The 13,148-nt window shown below is 46.6% G+C and overlaps 1 protein-coding gene across 1 annotated transcript in view; it reads left to right on the top strand.

Annotated features, from left to right (window-relative positions):
• Positions 1-8,790: 8,790 nt before the first annotated feature.
• Positions 8,791-13,148, top strand: part of FGD5 (FYVE, RhoGEF and PH domain containing 5) — a gene marked incomplete at both ends in the record, with an annotated part of 99,342 nt that continues 94,984 nt past the window's right edge. The window contains one exon of the mRNA XM_079540311.1: positions 8,791-8,881. Within this exon, the coding sequence (XP_079396437.1) occupies positions 8,791-8,881 (91 nt within the window). The remainder of the gene's footprint in view (positions 8,882-13,148) is intronic.

Genomic DNA, 13,148 nt, shown 5'->3' with positions numbered 1-13,148 from the left:
CCACACCACTTGGGTCCTACCTGCACCTTCCAGGGCCATTTTAGTTTATGGGTACCTGGCTCTAAATTTTCAGGGGCAGGGAGCAGAAGATTATTTTCATTACCAATCTGGGGTCTTACCTGATGATCAGTGCCCGTAATTTGGATCCTAAGCGGGGTGGCCCATGTCGTCTGCAACATTCTCAGGGCACTGGGTCTGCCGTCTCGAGGTCTTTCATTCAGGTCCCGCAGGGTTTCATACAGTCTTTTTGTCCACCCCTGCAGGGACTGGGAGTCTGTCTTCAGGGCAGCCTTAAGAATACCATTATAACGTTCGATGAGACCTGCCCCCGTTGGATTATATGGCAGGTGGAATCGCCATTCGATGTTATTTTCTTCTGCCCAGCGCTGTATCGTTGCACCAGTAAAATGAGTCCCTTGGTCGCTCTCGATGACTTGAGGTGTCCCGTAGGCAGACATCAGTTTAGTGAGTGCCTTGATGGTATATGCCTGGTTTGCTTTCGGTACTGGATAGGCCTGCAGTAGCCCACTTGCAGTATCGACACAGGTCAGGGCGTATCTTGCCCCTTCGGAACGAGGAAGGGGCCCGATGTAATCGACCTGCCATCGCTGGAGAGGATTGTGTCCCCTAGCAAGATGGGCTGTTGTTTCGGGCAACGATCTTGGTCTCATCTTGGAGCAAGCGTCGCAATCCTGGCATGCCTGGACAATATCAGATAGCTGTATGGGCAGTCCCCATGCTTTAGCAGCTGCCCACATTGTCTTTTGTCCAGCATGCCGTAGCTTCTGATGTAACCAGCGGGCGATGTTCTCAGATGGCGAATTCTCAATCCATCGAACTCGGGCCAGTGTGTCGGCTTCGTTTCCCGGTGACTGTAGTGGCTGATGACCAGAAACATGGTAGACACGTACAGTCCTGTGTTTGACCGTATTCCATATATCTAACCACATGTCTTTGCCCCAGATCGGTCAGGCGTGGATAGTCCATTCCTGGGTGGCCCACTGTGCAATCCAAAGAGTGAGCCCCCAGTACACAGCCCAACTATCTGTGCAGATGTTCAGGATACCATCACCGGGTTCCTTGGTTATAACCATCCATACGGCTCACAGTTCTGCCCATTGGCTGCTCTGACCATCCCCCTCGTTGAACCAGATCGTCTCGGTGGAAGGATGGTATGCTATTGCTCTCCACTTGCTCAGGTTGCCCTTGCTGGACCCATCTGCGTACCAGGCATCTTCAGGGATAGGATATTTTCCCTCCTGAACGGGACTCTTCTCTGGTGGAGCGACCAATATTTCTTTTGGTGCATCACTGTGATACGTCACTGGGCCTAGGATCTTCTGGAGTTCTTCTTTCAAGGGTGATGAAGACAGACTGCTCCTTTGGCTGAGATAGGCGACCCATCGTGCCACTGTTTGTGCTTGGGCCACCCCTGTTTTAGGAAGGCGGGTCAGATCTTTCACCCACCCCTAAATTGGCAGAGTGGTCTTGACTATAACTGCAGCTGTTTGAGTTATTGGCTCTACTGCCTGTAATGCCGAATAGGCAGCCAATAACTGCTTTTCAATCATACTGTATCTTTCTTCTGCTCCGTGCCAAACCTGAGACCAGAAACCAATGGGGGTCCGAACAGAGCTCTGGCATTGCAACAGGCCCCAACCGAAGCCGTCTTGGGTAACATGAACATCCAACCTGACTGGGAGGGTAGGATTGAATATACCCAATGTCTGGGCTTGTTTAACTGCCAGTTTCGCCTGTTGGAAAGCATCCTGTTTGGTTTTCCCCCCAGTCCCATAGCTGCCCCTTTTTTGTGAGTCTGTATAGTGGCCTTAGCAGCTGCGCTAGGTGAGGTATAAAGGAACGCCAGTAACCCAATATACCTAGAAACTCTTGCAGCTGCTTCGATGTTGTAGGGACTGGGAACGCCTGAACCTTATCTATAACAGCACTGGGTAGCACTTTGGTCTTTCCTGACCAAACCACCCACAGGAATTTTACGGACAGGCCCGGACCTTGCACCTTTTGGGGATTTATAGACCATCCCCTCTGTTGTAAGTAGGTGATTAATGAATCCGCTGCCTGTCCTACTGCCTCCAGTGAGTCGGATGTCAGCAGGAGATCATCAATATAATGATATAGGTTAACACCATCAGGTTTTCTCCAATCAGCCAGGTCACATGCCACTAGATTGTGACAATACGTTGGTGAATGCACGTACCCCTGTGGCAGGACCTGAAAGGTCCACTGCCTGCCTCCCCACGTAAACGTAAACTGATCTTGCGATTCCTCAGCAATGAGGATACTGAAGAACGAATTTGCTAGATCTAGGACACAATGATAGGTTTTTATCTCCCTACTCAATGTGTCCATTAGGGAGGCAATATTGGGTACGGCTGCATGAATAGGCAGCATGACCTTATTTAATTCTCTGTAATCTACTGTCATTCTCCATGTGCCATCCGACTTTCACACTGGCCATATGGGAGAGTTATATGGCTGTGTGCAGGTCTTATAATATCCACTTTTTCTAATTCCTGCATTGTTCTCAATATTTCATCTTGCCCACCCGGGAGTCTATACTGTCTGACATTAGTAATCCAGCACGGTTTCGGCGGGCAAACAGGCCCACGTTTCGCGTGGCCTCTTAATATTGCCTGCACCGCCCGGATACTGATACACCTCTGTCGAAGTCTGAACTCTCCCACGGTTGTCTGGAGAGCCAGACCCCATAGAATATCTCTGCCCAGGATGTATTCTTGGACTGGGGCAATAGACACCTTGTACTCCCGGGGAGGGAGACACCCAACCCCCAATTTTAACCATGTTTGGGTGACAGGAATAGTCTGTCCCCCAAAACCACCAATTATCACTCTGTCCCCATCAGATTTTCCCGGATCTCCATAGATAATTGATGCTTCAGCTCCAGTGTCCACTAATGCCATAACTCTCTGAATATTTTTTCGGGACCAATAAATCGTTAATTCTACATAGGGCCTCCGGTCCCGTTTGGAGGCCCTACGGGGACTAACATCCCTTGTCACGCCATGAATTGTGCTATGGCCAATTCTTTTGCTTCTGGTGGCTCAGGCATTGTGGCCTGAGGCGGCTTTTTTTTCCTATTTGAATCAATGAAATCTTCTAGGTTCCATGTTGTTGTTGGTACCCTCTCTATAACCTTCACCCTTGATTTCTTAGGGTAGTTCTGGAATTTTTGATTGTCCTTTAGTTGTCTCCAGAGCTGGAGAAGGACATGGTTGGGGTGGCGGTCGATCTTAGCAAATTGGATCCCAGCCTGAATTAAATCATTGAACATTTGTTTTTGGGAGACCCTTATGGGTCCTGACTGAGGAGCTTGAGTAGCCGGCATTTTGGTTTTACTTACTGGCAGAACCTCTGCTTCTTCCAACATCCAAACGTTGCACCTAGTCTGCAGATGTTCTGTTTCTCCCAAGTCGGCCACTAACTGGGCAGCCTGCTGGACTACGGCTTCTGAGGCCACCAGGGGATTTAATATAGAGACTAGGGTACCATAGAGAAGGCAGGGAGCTTGCTGTAAAATCAAGTCTCTCATCCCTGCTGAAAATTTAACCATATCAGGGCCATCAAATGTGTCTTCATAGATAGCCTCTCTTACACCCAGTTCACAGATATAACTCTGGAGGTCCTCCATGGAGGACAACAAGCCTGTATGTAAAGGTATGTCTGATTTATTCGGCCATACCATATGGCAGGCCGCCATTAACCATTCTAGTATAGAAGAGTTTTCATCAAGGTATTGATTACCCGCATATAACCTCTGTCTGAGAGCAGGATGGACAGTCATGGTGGCCAACTTGGCTATTTCTGGGCCATTCACCAAGACACTTTCTGCCCCAGAATCCCACAGCCTTAATAACCAAGCCAGCACACTTTCTCTAGGCTTCTGCCGAAATCGCTGTACTAAGTCCATCAATTCTGTTGCTGTGTATGGCCGGGCCGTTACATGTCAATGAGTCTGGGCAGGGGGCCACTGATCAGGTGGCACCCCTGGGTTACAACAGGACAGACTTCTAGAGGATCGGTCAGAATTGGATATTCAAGATCTAATTTGGATTGTTTATTTTCCTGATCAACGAAGTTTGTTGATTCAGGAGTCTGGTCATCGTTTATTGAAATGTTACAAACTTGGCCTATGGGAAGATGTAGAATTGGCTTCTTCGCTGTTAATACACCAAGTTCTTGCTCTAGTTTTTCAATACGATCTTTCAAAAGTTGATTTTCGTTTTCAAAAGTACTATTTCTTATTTCTGCATGATTTAAGGCACTTAATAGTGGCCATACCACCGTGGAGGCAGCCAGTTGTCTTTCTTTAGTGACGAGAACATCCTTGCTAAGTCCCTGAAAGTAATCCGCTATGTGATATATGCAAATATTGCCCAAAACACATAAGGGACCCCATTTTTCAATGATAACTGCTAGCTCATAATAGGGGGATCCCACAAACCCTGGGATCTGCCCTGGAATCATTTTCTCTAGAGGAGTATTGTTCTCCCCCTTGACCCATTTATGGAAATTCCAAAGAAAAGACATGATGTAAATTTTAGTATATTTGGCCTGCCTGGCTCACCAAGTGTATAATCAAAGAATATTAGGCTGTTATAATCACAAAATAAGCAAGAGAGTTAGGCAAAGCAGACTATGACAACAAAAGAGAATAAATGGAAGGCTTACCCCAATCCTGGGCTCACTCACAAAACTCCAGCAGAGCAGATCTCTAGCAGAGATCCTTCACCCCTGGTAGCCAGCTCTTAAATAGGTCTAGGAGGGGTGCAGCCAGGCTCCCCTCTTCCTGCAGCACGGCTGAATTGCCTTCACCTGTGCTCCTCTGGCTGACTCAGTGCTCACTTCAGGTGCTCAATCAGAGGTTCAGGCTGTGACCCAGCGGTTCTATACACCAGGGTGAGCAAGCAGGGCTGAAGGAGAGTGGGGTCAATGTGAGCCGGCATAGTCAGCACTGAGCCCCGCCTTCCCAGCTGCTGGTAGGAGGTGCTGTGGGGAGAGGTGATTGGCTGCAGGGACAGCAATGATGAGGAAGCGGAGCTGGGAGACCCTGCCTTGGTAGCCCCTTCTGCTGGCCTCTGACACGGTTCCCATCGCTCTGACCATGCCTCCGACCTTCAGCCCCGCTCGCTGACCTCTGACCCCACAGGGCCCTTAGATGGACGAGCTGCTGCACATCCTCCACCTGCTTTCAAACATAATGTATTCCCAATAAAGCAATGGATGGAACCACTCAGCACCACTCTTTTGGGCCCTTGAAGGGAATAGGGTCCAGGGGGTGATTGGTGTGAGAAACACGCTCAAGATCAAAAGTTTCCAATCAGGCAAAATCTCTGTGAAGGGAATTTTATTCATGATTGCAACAATGGGCGCACACCCCTTACTGACAAGGGAGAAACTGTACAACTAGTCAGTGAAATCCATTCTGTTACATACCATGAGTCCAATGCAGGTAAAACCTCTCCTAGCACTCATTGGTTGAGCATCTCAGGCTCAACAGTCTTCTGACGCCGTTGCTACATTATGCTTCCATAGCTACATTATCCTTCCATAAAACGTCTGTTACAACCCATTGTCTTTGGGTATGTTCTGTGCTTTTTATGGCGATAGGAGGACAGTATTTTCAACTATCTGTGTGCTAGTTCTGTCCCGTACCAGACTCTCCCCAACCCTATATAATTATCTGGTGCCTGTGCCAATTTTACTTAGATGGGAATACCTCAGACTCAACTTCACACCGGTGACTTTCTTTGTGAGAGGCAACTTATCCTATGCTACATAACAGATACTGGAAATTTCCATGGCAAAAACACAATCTACCTCTCACATTTGGGGTCATTTAGATGGATTTGAGGTTGTTAAGGGCACTTTGGGACCTCTTCGTGTTCCCCGCATGGCATTTTGGGGTCAATTAGGGGGATTGTGTCATCTTCCAGTGGCATTTCCAAGTCCTGTGGGGCAGTGTGGGGTGCAGAGGAACGCTCTGTAGTTTTGTGGTGTGGGTCTGGGATACTATGGGTCGCTCTATGGTCCTTTGTCATGGGTCTGGGCTCCCTGAGAGCACTCTACAGGGCCTGTGGGTCAATCTGGGGTCCTATGGGGTGGGTTTGGGTCTCTGGGATCCCTATGGTTCACTGTGGGGCCCATTAGGGTGAGTCTGAGGTCACGGGGACTCTTTAGATCCCTATGCAATGAGTCTGGAGTTCCTGTGGGAACTGTAGGGCATTACGCACTGAGTTTGGAGTCCTTTAGGGCACTATGGGGTGCGTTTTGGGCCAGAATGTTGTGATTTTGGGGACTTTGGGGTGCCACTAAGGAGTCCCTACAGCCCCTCACCCATGAAAAGAAATACCCAAAATGCCCCAAGTTCACCTCAAAAAGCAGCACAACCCATCGCAACAGACCTCGGCATCATAACCCTGACATACCTCCAGATTGCCAAAAATCTCCAAAACGTCCCAAAAGCCAAAACATAACCCAAACAGCGAGGATCGCATCTTCTTGGTCTCCTTGCAAGCGATGACGTAGTCATCCTGCATCTGTATGCATGGGGGAAAAACTGGCAGTGGTAAAGATCCACAACCTTGGATGTTCGGCTCTTCTTTTGATTTCAGATTAACACAAAGATGGAAGAGTGGAAAAAAAAAAAAAGGGGGGGGGGAAGCCAAGAAAAAAAAATATTCTAAAGCCAGGTGAATGAGAACTATTGAGTGACAGCCTGAACCCCTGATTGATCACCTGGAGAAAGAACCCAGTCAGCCCTGAGAGCACAGGTGAAGACAATTCACCTGTGTGACAGGACGGGGTGGAGCCTGGCTGCACCTCTTTTAGAGCTCATTTAAGGGCTGACTGCTGGTGGAGAAAGGTCTCTACCTGGAGATCTCTTCTGTGTCAATCTTTCTACTACAAACCCTGAATCTTCTGACAAGGTGAGCAATCTTCTTCTCTTCCTTTATAGTGCCCTTCTATTGTGCTGGTCCTCCTGCTATCATACCTTTGTTGTAATGCTATTCCCCTTGCATTGATCTGTTCAGATGTTAACCAGGAAGTCTTTGTAAATTGTTTACAAATATCCATGTACATAATGATTGACTGTCTTTTTTATAAGTGACATTTCTTTAAATATTCATGCACATAAATCAAACTACCAGGCAAATTTAATCATAATGAAAGCATATTAGCAGAAAGCACAGGGCAGTTCTGATACTTTATCAGCCTGTCGTTTACTTATATTTTAAACTTTTTTTTACAAGTACACTTATTGTATTTTAAAAATGCCAAAAATTAACTGATTTTGCTGAAAACACGTGTGATAGTTCTGTTCATAATGATGGAGAATTTGCAGTGTGATTAATGGCACCTTGGCTCTCAGGTTGGTCTCCTTTTCTCTCTGTTTTTGGACGCGGCTGTTTTCTTACTATGCATGATATCGAAATTTGACTGAGGCTGTAGATGGTCTTAGTCATCTCTGTGGGGGTGCTGCTCTGGATGACCTTGAAATTACATTTGTAGTAATTGGAGCATCTTGTTGAACATGAGGGCCCTGTAGCCTGGCTTAAGCATGGTGGTGCTTCTGCCCCTCATCACAATTAAATACAGTGGAAGCAGAAAGGGGTTGGAGGTAATGTTCTGGGATAACCAGTTCTAGGACCTCACAAATACATGCATCAAGGGTGCAGTAAAGCGCACAGGCAATTCCAGTGCATAGCCTTGGGTTCCAGACTGCATTGGTGTGGGCCTCTCAGATGCCATGGAGCATGTAGTCAAGCCCAGAGCGTAGGCACAGGTGCCCTAGAATGCTCCCCTGGGACTCAGTGCTCTCTAATGTGCCCCAGAGGTTTTGTGGGGCCTCACAGTCAGCTCTAGAGACACCTAAACATATCCCTGAGATATTGAGCAGGCTTTAGGGAGGCATCCTAGACACATCTCAGAGCACACTAGAGACCCCTCAGCTCCTTGGTGTGCTCTAGGGTTCTTCACTGGTTTCCCAGTGCGTCCTTCTGTATTTGGCACCATCATAACAGGCTTCCAAAGCTCCCAGAATCATGCTAAAGGATTCACAGTGTGCACCAGAGACCTCCCTGAGCCATCCAATGTGCTTTAGGGAATATTAATGGGCTCCCAGAGCCTGTCATGCCCCCTGCTGTTCTTCCCGTGCTTCCCACTGTATCCTAGAGGCTTCCAAGGACACCAAAGTGAAATATGGGGCTCCCCACAATATTCTATGAATGCCACAGTGTGCTCTGGAGTGCCCTATAGGTTTTCCAGTATACCATACTGTAGCCCAAGCACACCTCAGTGTGTGCCACATCAGGTGCTGCTCCCTGAGCGACTGTAGGGCATCCTAGGGTACACTGAGAACCTCTGGGTGCCCTTTGTGGTGCCATCACACAAAGTGGGTGTACAAACTGATGCGGAGACTGCTGTTACCTCTCTGGGCACCCAGCAGCTGGTCAGCAAACTTTGGTTCCAGGGCACGGAGGAAAAGGTGTTTTTTCGTCGCTGTGCAGCACGCAGGTATGTAGAGGCACGCAACGAAGTCGTGTTCCTTCCCCCGTGGCAGTTGCGCGGGGTCCACTTTATACTCACCGGGCTGCTACAGGTGGCGGCAGCACCGAGGGCCGCAACGCTGCAGCGCGTGCGTGGATGCGGGGCGGGCACCGGGCGCTTCGCTTCGGCCCTGAGCCGGTCGCGTGCTGCGGGCGCGGGGGCAGCTGGAGCCGAAATAGGGCGTTGTGGCGTGGCGGTGCGATGACCGAGGCGACAGCCAGCGGGCAGTGGAAGAGCGAACAGCGCTGGGAGCTGTCGGTGCGATACAACAGTCCTCGCCTTAATCTGAGCGGTTAGAGCAGGCGTAGTTCTTTACACATTCGGATGCGTGCGTGGTTCTGCCGGAGGCCGCAGGCGTGGCGCATTCGCAGCGCAGTGCGGTTAGAGAAACGAGGCGCCGCTTCGGCGGAACTGTGCCGTTGGCGCCACTCTCGTGTCTTTTCCGAGTAGTTCTGCTTCTGTGAAGGAGGTCGAGGACGCCAAGTCGTTGCTGCCGTTCCTGCACGGCGCGTGCGTGGCAGTGAGGCACGAAGAGAGTCTGCGTTACCTTTTGCTTCTTTAATCACCGGGCGGCAGCTGCGCCCTGCAGTGCCTGTTGCGCTGTATTGGGTTTTTGCTCCTGCAGGGGGCAGCAGCGTTCAGTCACGGCCCCCTGGAGGAGTTCGGTTCCGTTCGGTGAGAACTCGCGGCTGGATTAGCGAGCGGTGCTGTTCATTGAAGGAACAGACTGCAGATTCTTTTGGATTGCCGGTGCTGAACGCACTGTCTGCAGAGCACGTGCAGGTTCCAAAACTGAGTAATACAGGCCTGTAGTTCCCGAGCTCTTCCTTTCTCCCTTAAAAAATGAGTGCTTTCCTTTTTTCCAATCACCAATGACTTTGCTTGACTGCTATGACTTTTCAAATGTGACAGTGCAAAATGGTGTAGGGCAGGAATGATTGGGAATGCACGGGAGTTTCCTGGTTATGCACTGAGAGGAGGGGATAGAGACAGTGATGATGCTGTCTCCATAATTGGAAATAATCTAATGAATGTATGAGAAGAGGGAGTAGGGAGATCCCAACTGCTTTGTAGGAGTTCTCAGTAATGAGGTGTTAGTGTGTCATGCCCCTCCTTATAAATCAAAACACTGAAAAGTTAAATGGCTTCTAATAGTGTCACTTGAATAAATTGTGCCCTTCTTTTTCTCTGCTTGGATCAAAAGTGGTTTGTGAGATTTCTGACTCAACTTTAGAGCTGTCATAAATACTATTGCCCACTATATGCAATTATTGTATCTTATCGCCTGAGTCCTTCATACTAAAATTGCTTCAGCTGCACTTTCCTCTTTTGATTGTTTGTCACTAAAGATGTGAGGTTGGAATTGGCATGTGGATGAGACAGAAGGAAATAGTATGGCAGAAGTTGCAGTCTACGCCAACTCTATCAAACAACACTGAATTCAGAATGTTTCTTGGTTAACAACCCAGCTGCAAGGAAAAGCTCTAAAATCAGACTTTGCATTATCTCTGACTTAAATTTGCATCAGAGTTGCTCTTCACGAGAAGCCAAGTTTCGTTAGTACCAGGGCTTAATGTTTTTGAAAAGAAATTGAGCAGAACATTCTTGCTTTACTTTGACAAAAAGCATTGTACATACACTTCTTTATTTTGTGTATAGTTTTTTCCCCCTAGGAGTGCTAAATATTTTTAAAAGGTATTACTGAAGGCTCATTCATTCAGAAATATTATTTATATGGTAATTATATCTATAGAACAACAAACATGTGCTCTGAAGAAGTGAACTACTCAAATACTTTCAACAGAAATCCTTGTGAGGTCTGGACCTGGTGCCAAAATTAAGAATGAAAGAAGGAATATGAGTTTGTCAGTTCTTTGTTCTTCCCATCTGCTGTTATTGCCAAAACCCTTGGGTCTCACCTAGAAGGCAGATTGATCCTATGTCACCAGTCCTATGTAGACATTCCAACCTAATCTTGGGCAGTCCCTTCTAATTCACCCTTTGGTTCTCTGTGCAGTATACCAACTATTTAGGTGCACTTTTGACAGATGACTGAGTGTAGAGGGATGACAGAATTGAGTCTTTGGAGATCTTTCAAAACCTTGTGTGTGGTCCTATGGTAACTGGGACTCCTGAACTATGGTGAGAATGTGTCGGATATTCTCATCCTTGAACAAGTGAAATGCTTCAGAAATGGCTTGCTAGAAGCAAAGCTATGCCAGGTAGAATGGAAAGATTTCAGTGCTGATGCTCAGATATGGTCTTGTCAGGAACGTGTTGGCTCCATAACGCTTTCATGCATCCTGTATTACTTACCTGGCAAACTAAAATCAGTGTTGGTGGGGTTTCCTACCATAAATACAAGTGCTCAAGAGCAAGCTGAAAAAGTTGATTGCCTGGTTCAGTGAGAAGTGAGTTAGCATTGTGGGAATTTCTCACACCCTTCCTCACATGTGCTTCTACTTGATGAACGTCTGAATGCAGCCAAGCTATGCAGTAATAACCCAGCAGCTGGGAACTGTTTGGCCTGTTCCAAATGTGGAACAATAAAAGAAAGTCTTAGCTGTCTGCAAGAGAGGAAAATGCTTATCTTAGTATAAGACTTAGTATAAATCTTAGTATAAGACTAAAATGAAATTTTTGGTATTTCAGACTTTATTCATCCCAGTTTTAGCTCCCAGCAAAGCTTTCTTCAGAGGGTATATGTATCACAAGGAGTTCATCCTATAATTTGAGCAGTTGTGAAAAACTGTTTCCATAATCTGATCACACCAGTTTTACGTCACCCTGTGCAGCATAACCTCAACATTTAAGGGAGAGGTTTAGGCCTTTCCTCCAAGAACAGTGTTGAACTGGAAGTACTTTAGTAGCAGTCTTGTCCCTTTTTTTTTTTTTTTCCTCCTTACGTTTATAACTTGTATTTTGCTTAAAACTTACTATTTCCTTACCTTTTCTGGTAAGGGATTGAGTGTGAGCTTGTTTATCTGCTTTATGACCCAGGTTGGTCAAACTAACAAAATAAATTGCCTGTCTCAACAGGCTTTGCTTTTCCTCTTGAAATATATGTATCTTTTTATTTTGTTTGCTTCTGTGTATATGAAAATTACAGGAAGTTTAATTAGAGACTCTTCTGCTACACGGGCTCCTCTACTCACTACTGGCAAAGGCATTCGGGTCAGAATAGCAGACATAAGCTATACATAAGACAAAAATGTACATAACAGCTTCTCTCTGTAGTCAGCAACATGGCAGATCATTGTCTATACAGACATTTAAGAAATAATTAGCCTAGGTTTTGAAGGCAGCCATTCTGGGATCGACGCAGTAGCTTGCTGGTGGGGAAACAACAGTACAAGGAATTCTCCCATTCAGCATTCTACTTTCAGTAACTGGTGAGAAAGGAGTGGAATGCAGAGGAAGTGATAACTCCTGAATGTCACTGTATCCTACTATTTTTTTTTTTTCCTTAAAGCCTGAACAGTGGAAAAAAAATACTCATATCCAAATGATCAGTTCTATGGGTGAAGCAGAGAGGGACATTTCTGTGGCTTTGCATTTGCTGTGAAATGGTACCTTGGAGGTAGAATTTGTGTCCAAAACCAAAAATAAGAACAAGGATTTAGCACTGTTTATGATTCTCAGCTATCACACTTGTTTTTATTGTGAGGTACACTTTAGTCCTGTCAGTTACAGATGACGTGTACATGCTTTTAAAAGAACCCACCAGATTTGAACTTTAAAGCTGAATTTGCTGAAGTTCATTTCAACTGGGCTCCTCTAGCAGTGGTCCTTCACACATGCCAACTCACAAATGTAAGTGTGTGGTCTTCTCCAGGACTGCGATGGACAGCACTGGCACTAGAAATGACTTTCAGAAATCTCCGCACTAAGCTTCTCAAGGAGGCCTGATCATGAGAACAAAAATACTCAATGAGCAAAGCACAAGATGTATTTGTTTTAAAAAAAAGACTGCATAATGTTAAGATAGACCCTGATAACACCTGTGGAGGTGACAGTGTTGAACTTCTCAGTCACCCTTCCAAGATGGAAAGACAGCAGCCTCTGAAACAATTTTCTGATACTGACTGTAAAATGATTCCTGTATTTTCTGATACAGGATCAAAATTTACTCAGACTGAGAAGTGTTTACAAAAGCTTCCAGTGGATAGAATTATCATCTGCTAATTAATTTCCAGACCATTTAAGGAAGCAGTGATGTGGATGTAGGTTTGGTGGGAGCAATGGTGTGCAGAGAGGTGCATTCAATCCTTTAGGGTAGGATTATGGCTTGAAATATGACCTCCCACTATACTGCTGTGGCACCCCAGTGGTTAATAGCTCTCTTTGTCCAGGGGTTGCTGTGGAGACTGTTCCTGTACCTCAGGAAGCAGGGACAAGAGAAGTTTCCTGTTTTGAAGAAGGTTTAATAACTATTTTCCTCCAATCAAGGCAGCAGATGCCTGGGCAGGAAATGGAGAACGCAGCTGCCAGCCCTGCTTTGGGTCAGTGGCTGCACTAATTAATGCTGGCAGGGTTTTGTAGCCAAAAAGGACCCAGTG

The sequence above is a fragment of the Tetrao urogallus genome, assembly GCF_951394365.1.
Source record: "Tetrao urogallus genome assembly, chromosome: 10".
Taxonomy (NCBI): Eukaryota; Metazoa; Chordata; class Aves; order Galliformes; family Phasianidae; genus Tetrao; species Tetrao urogallus.
The sequence above is the reverse complement of the archived record's forward strand: the minus strand, read 5'-3'. Positions and strand labels throughout refer to the sequence as shown.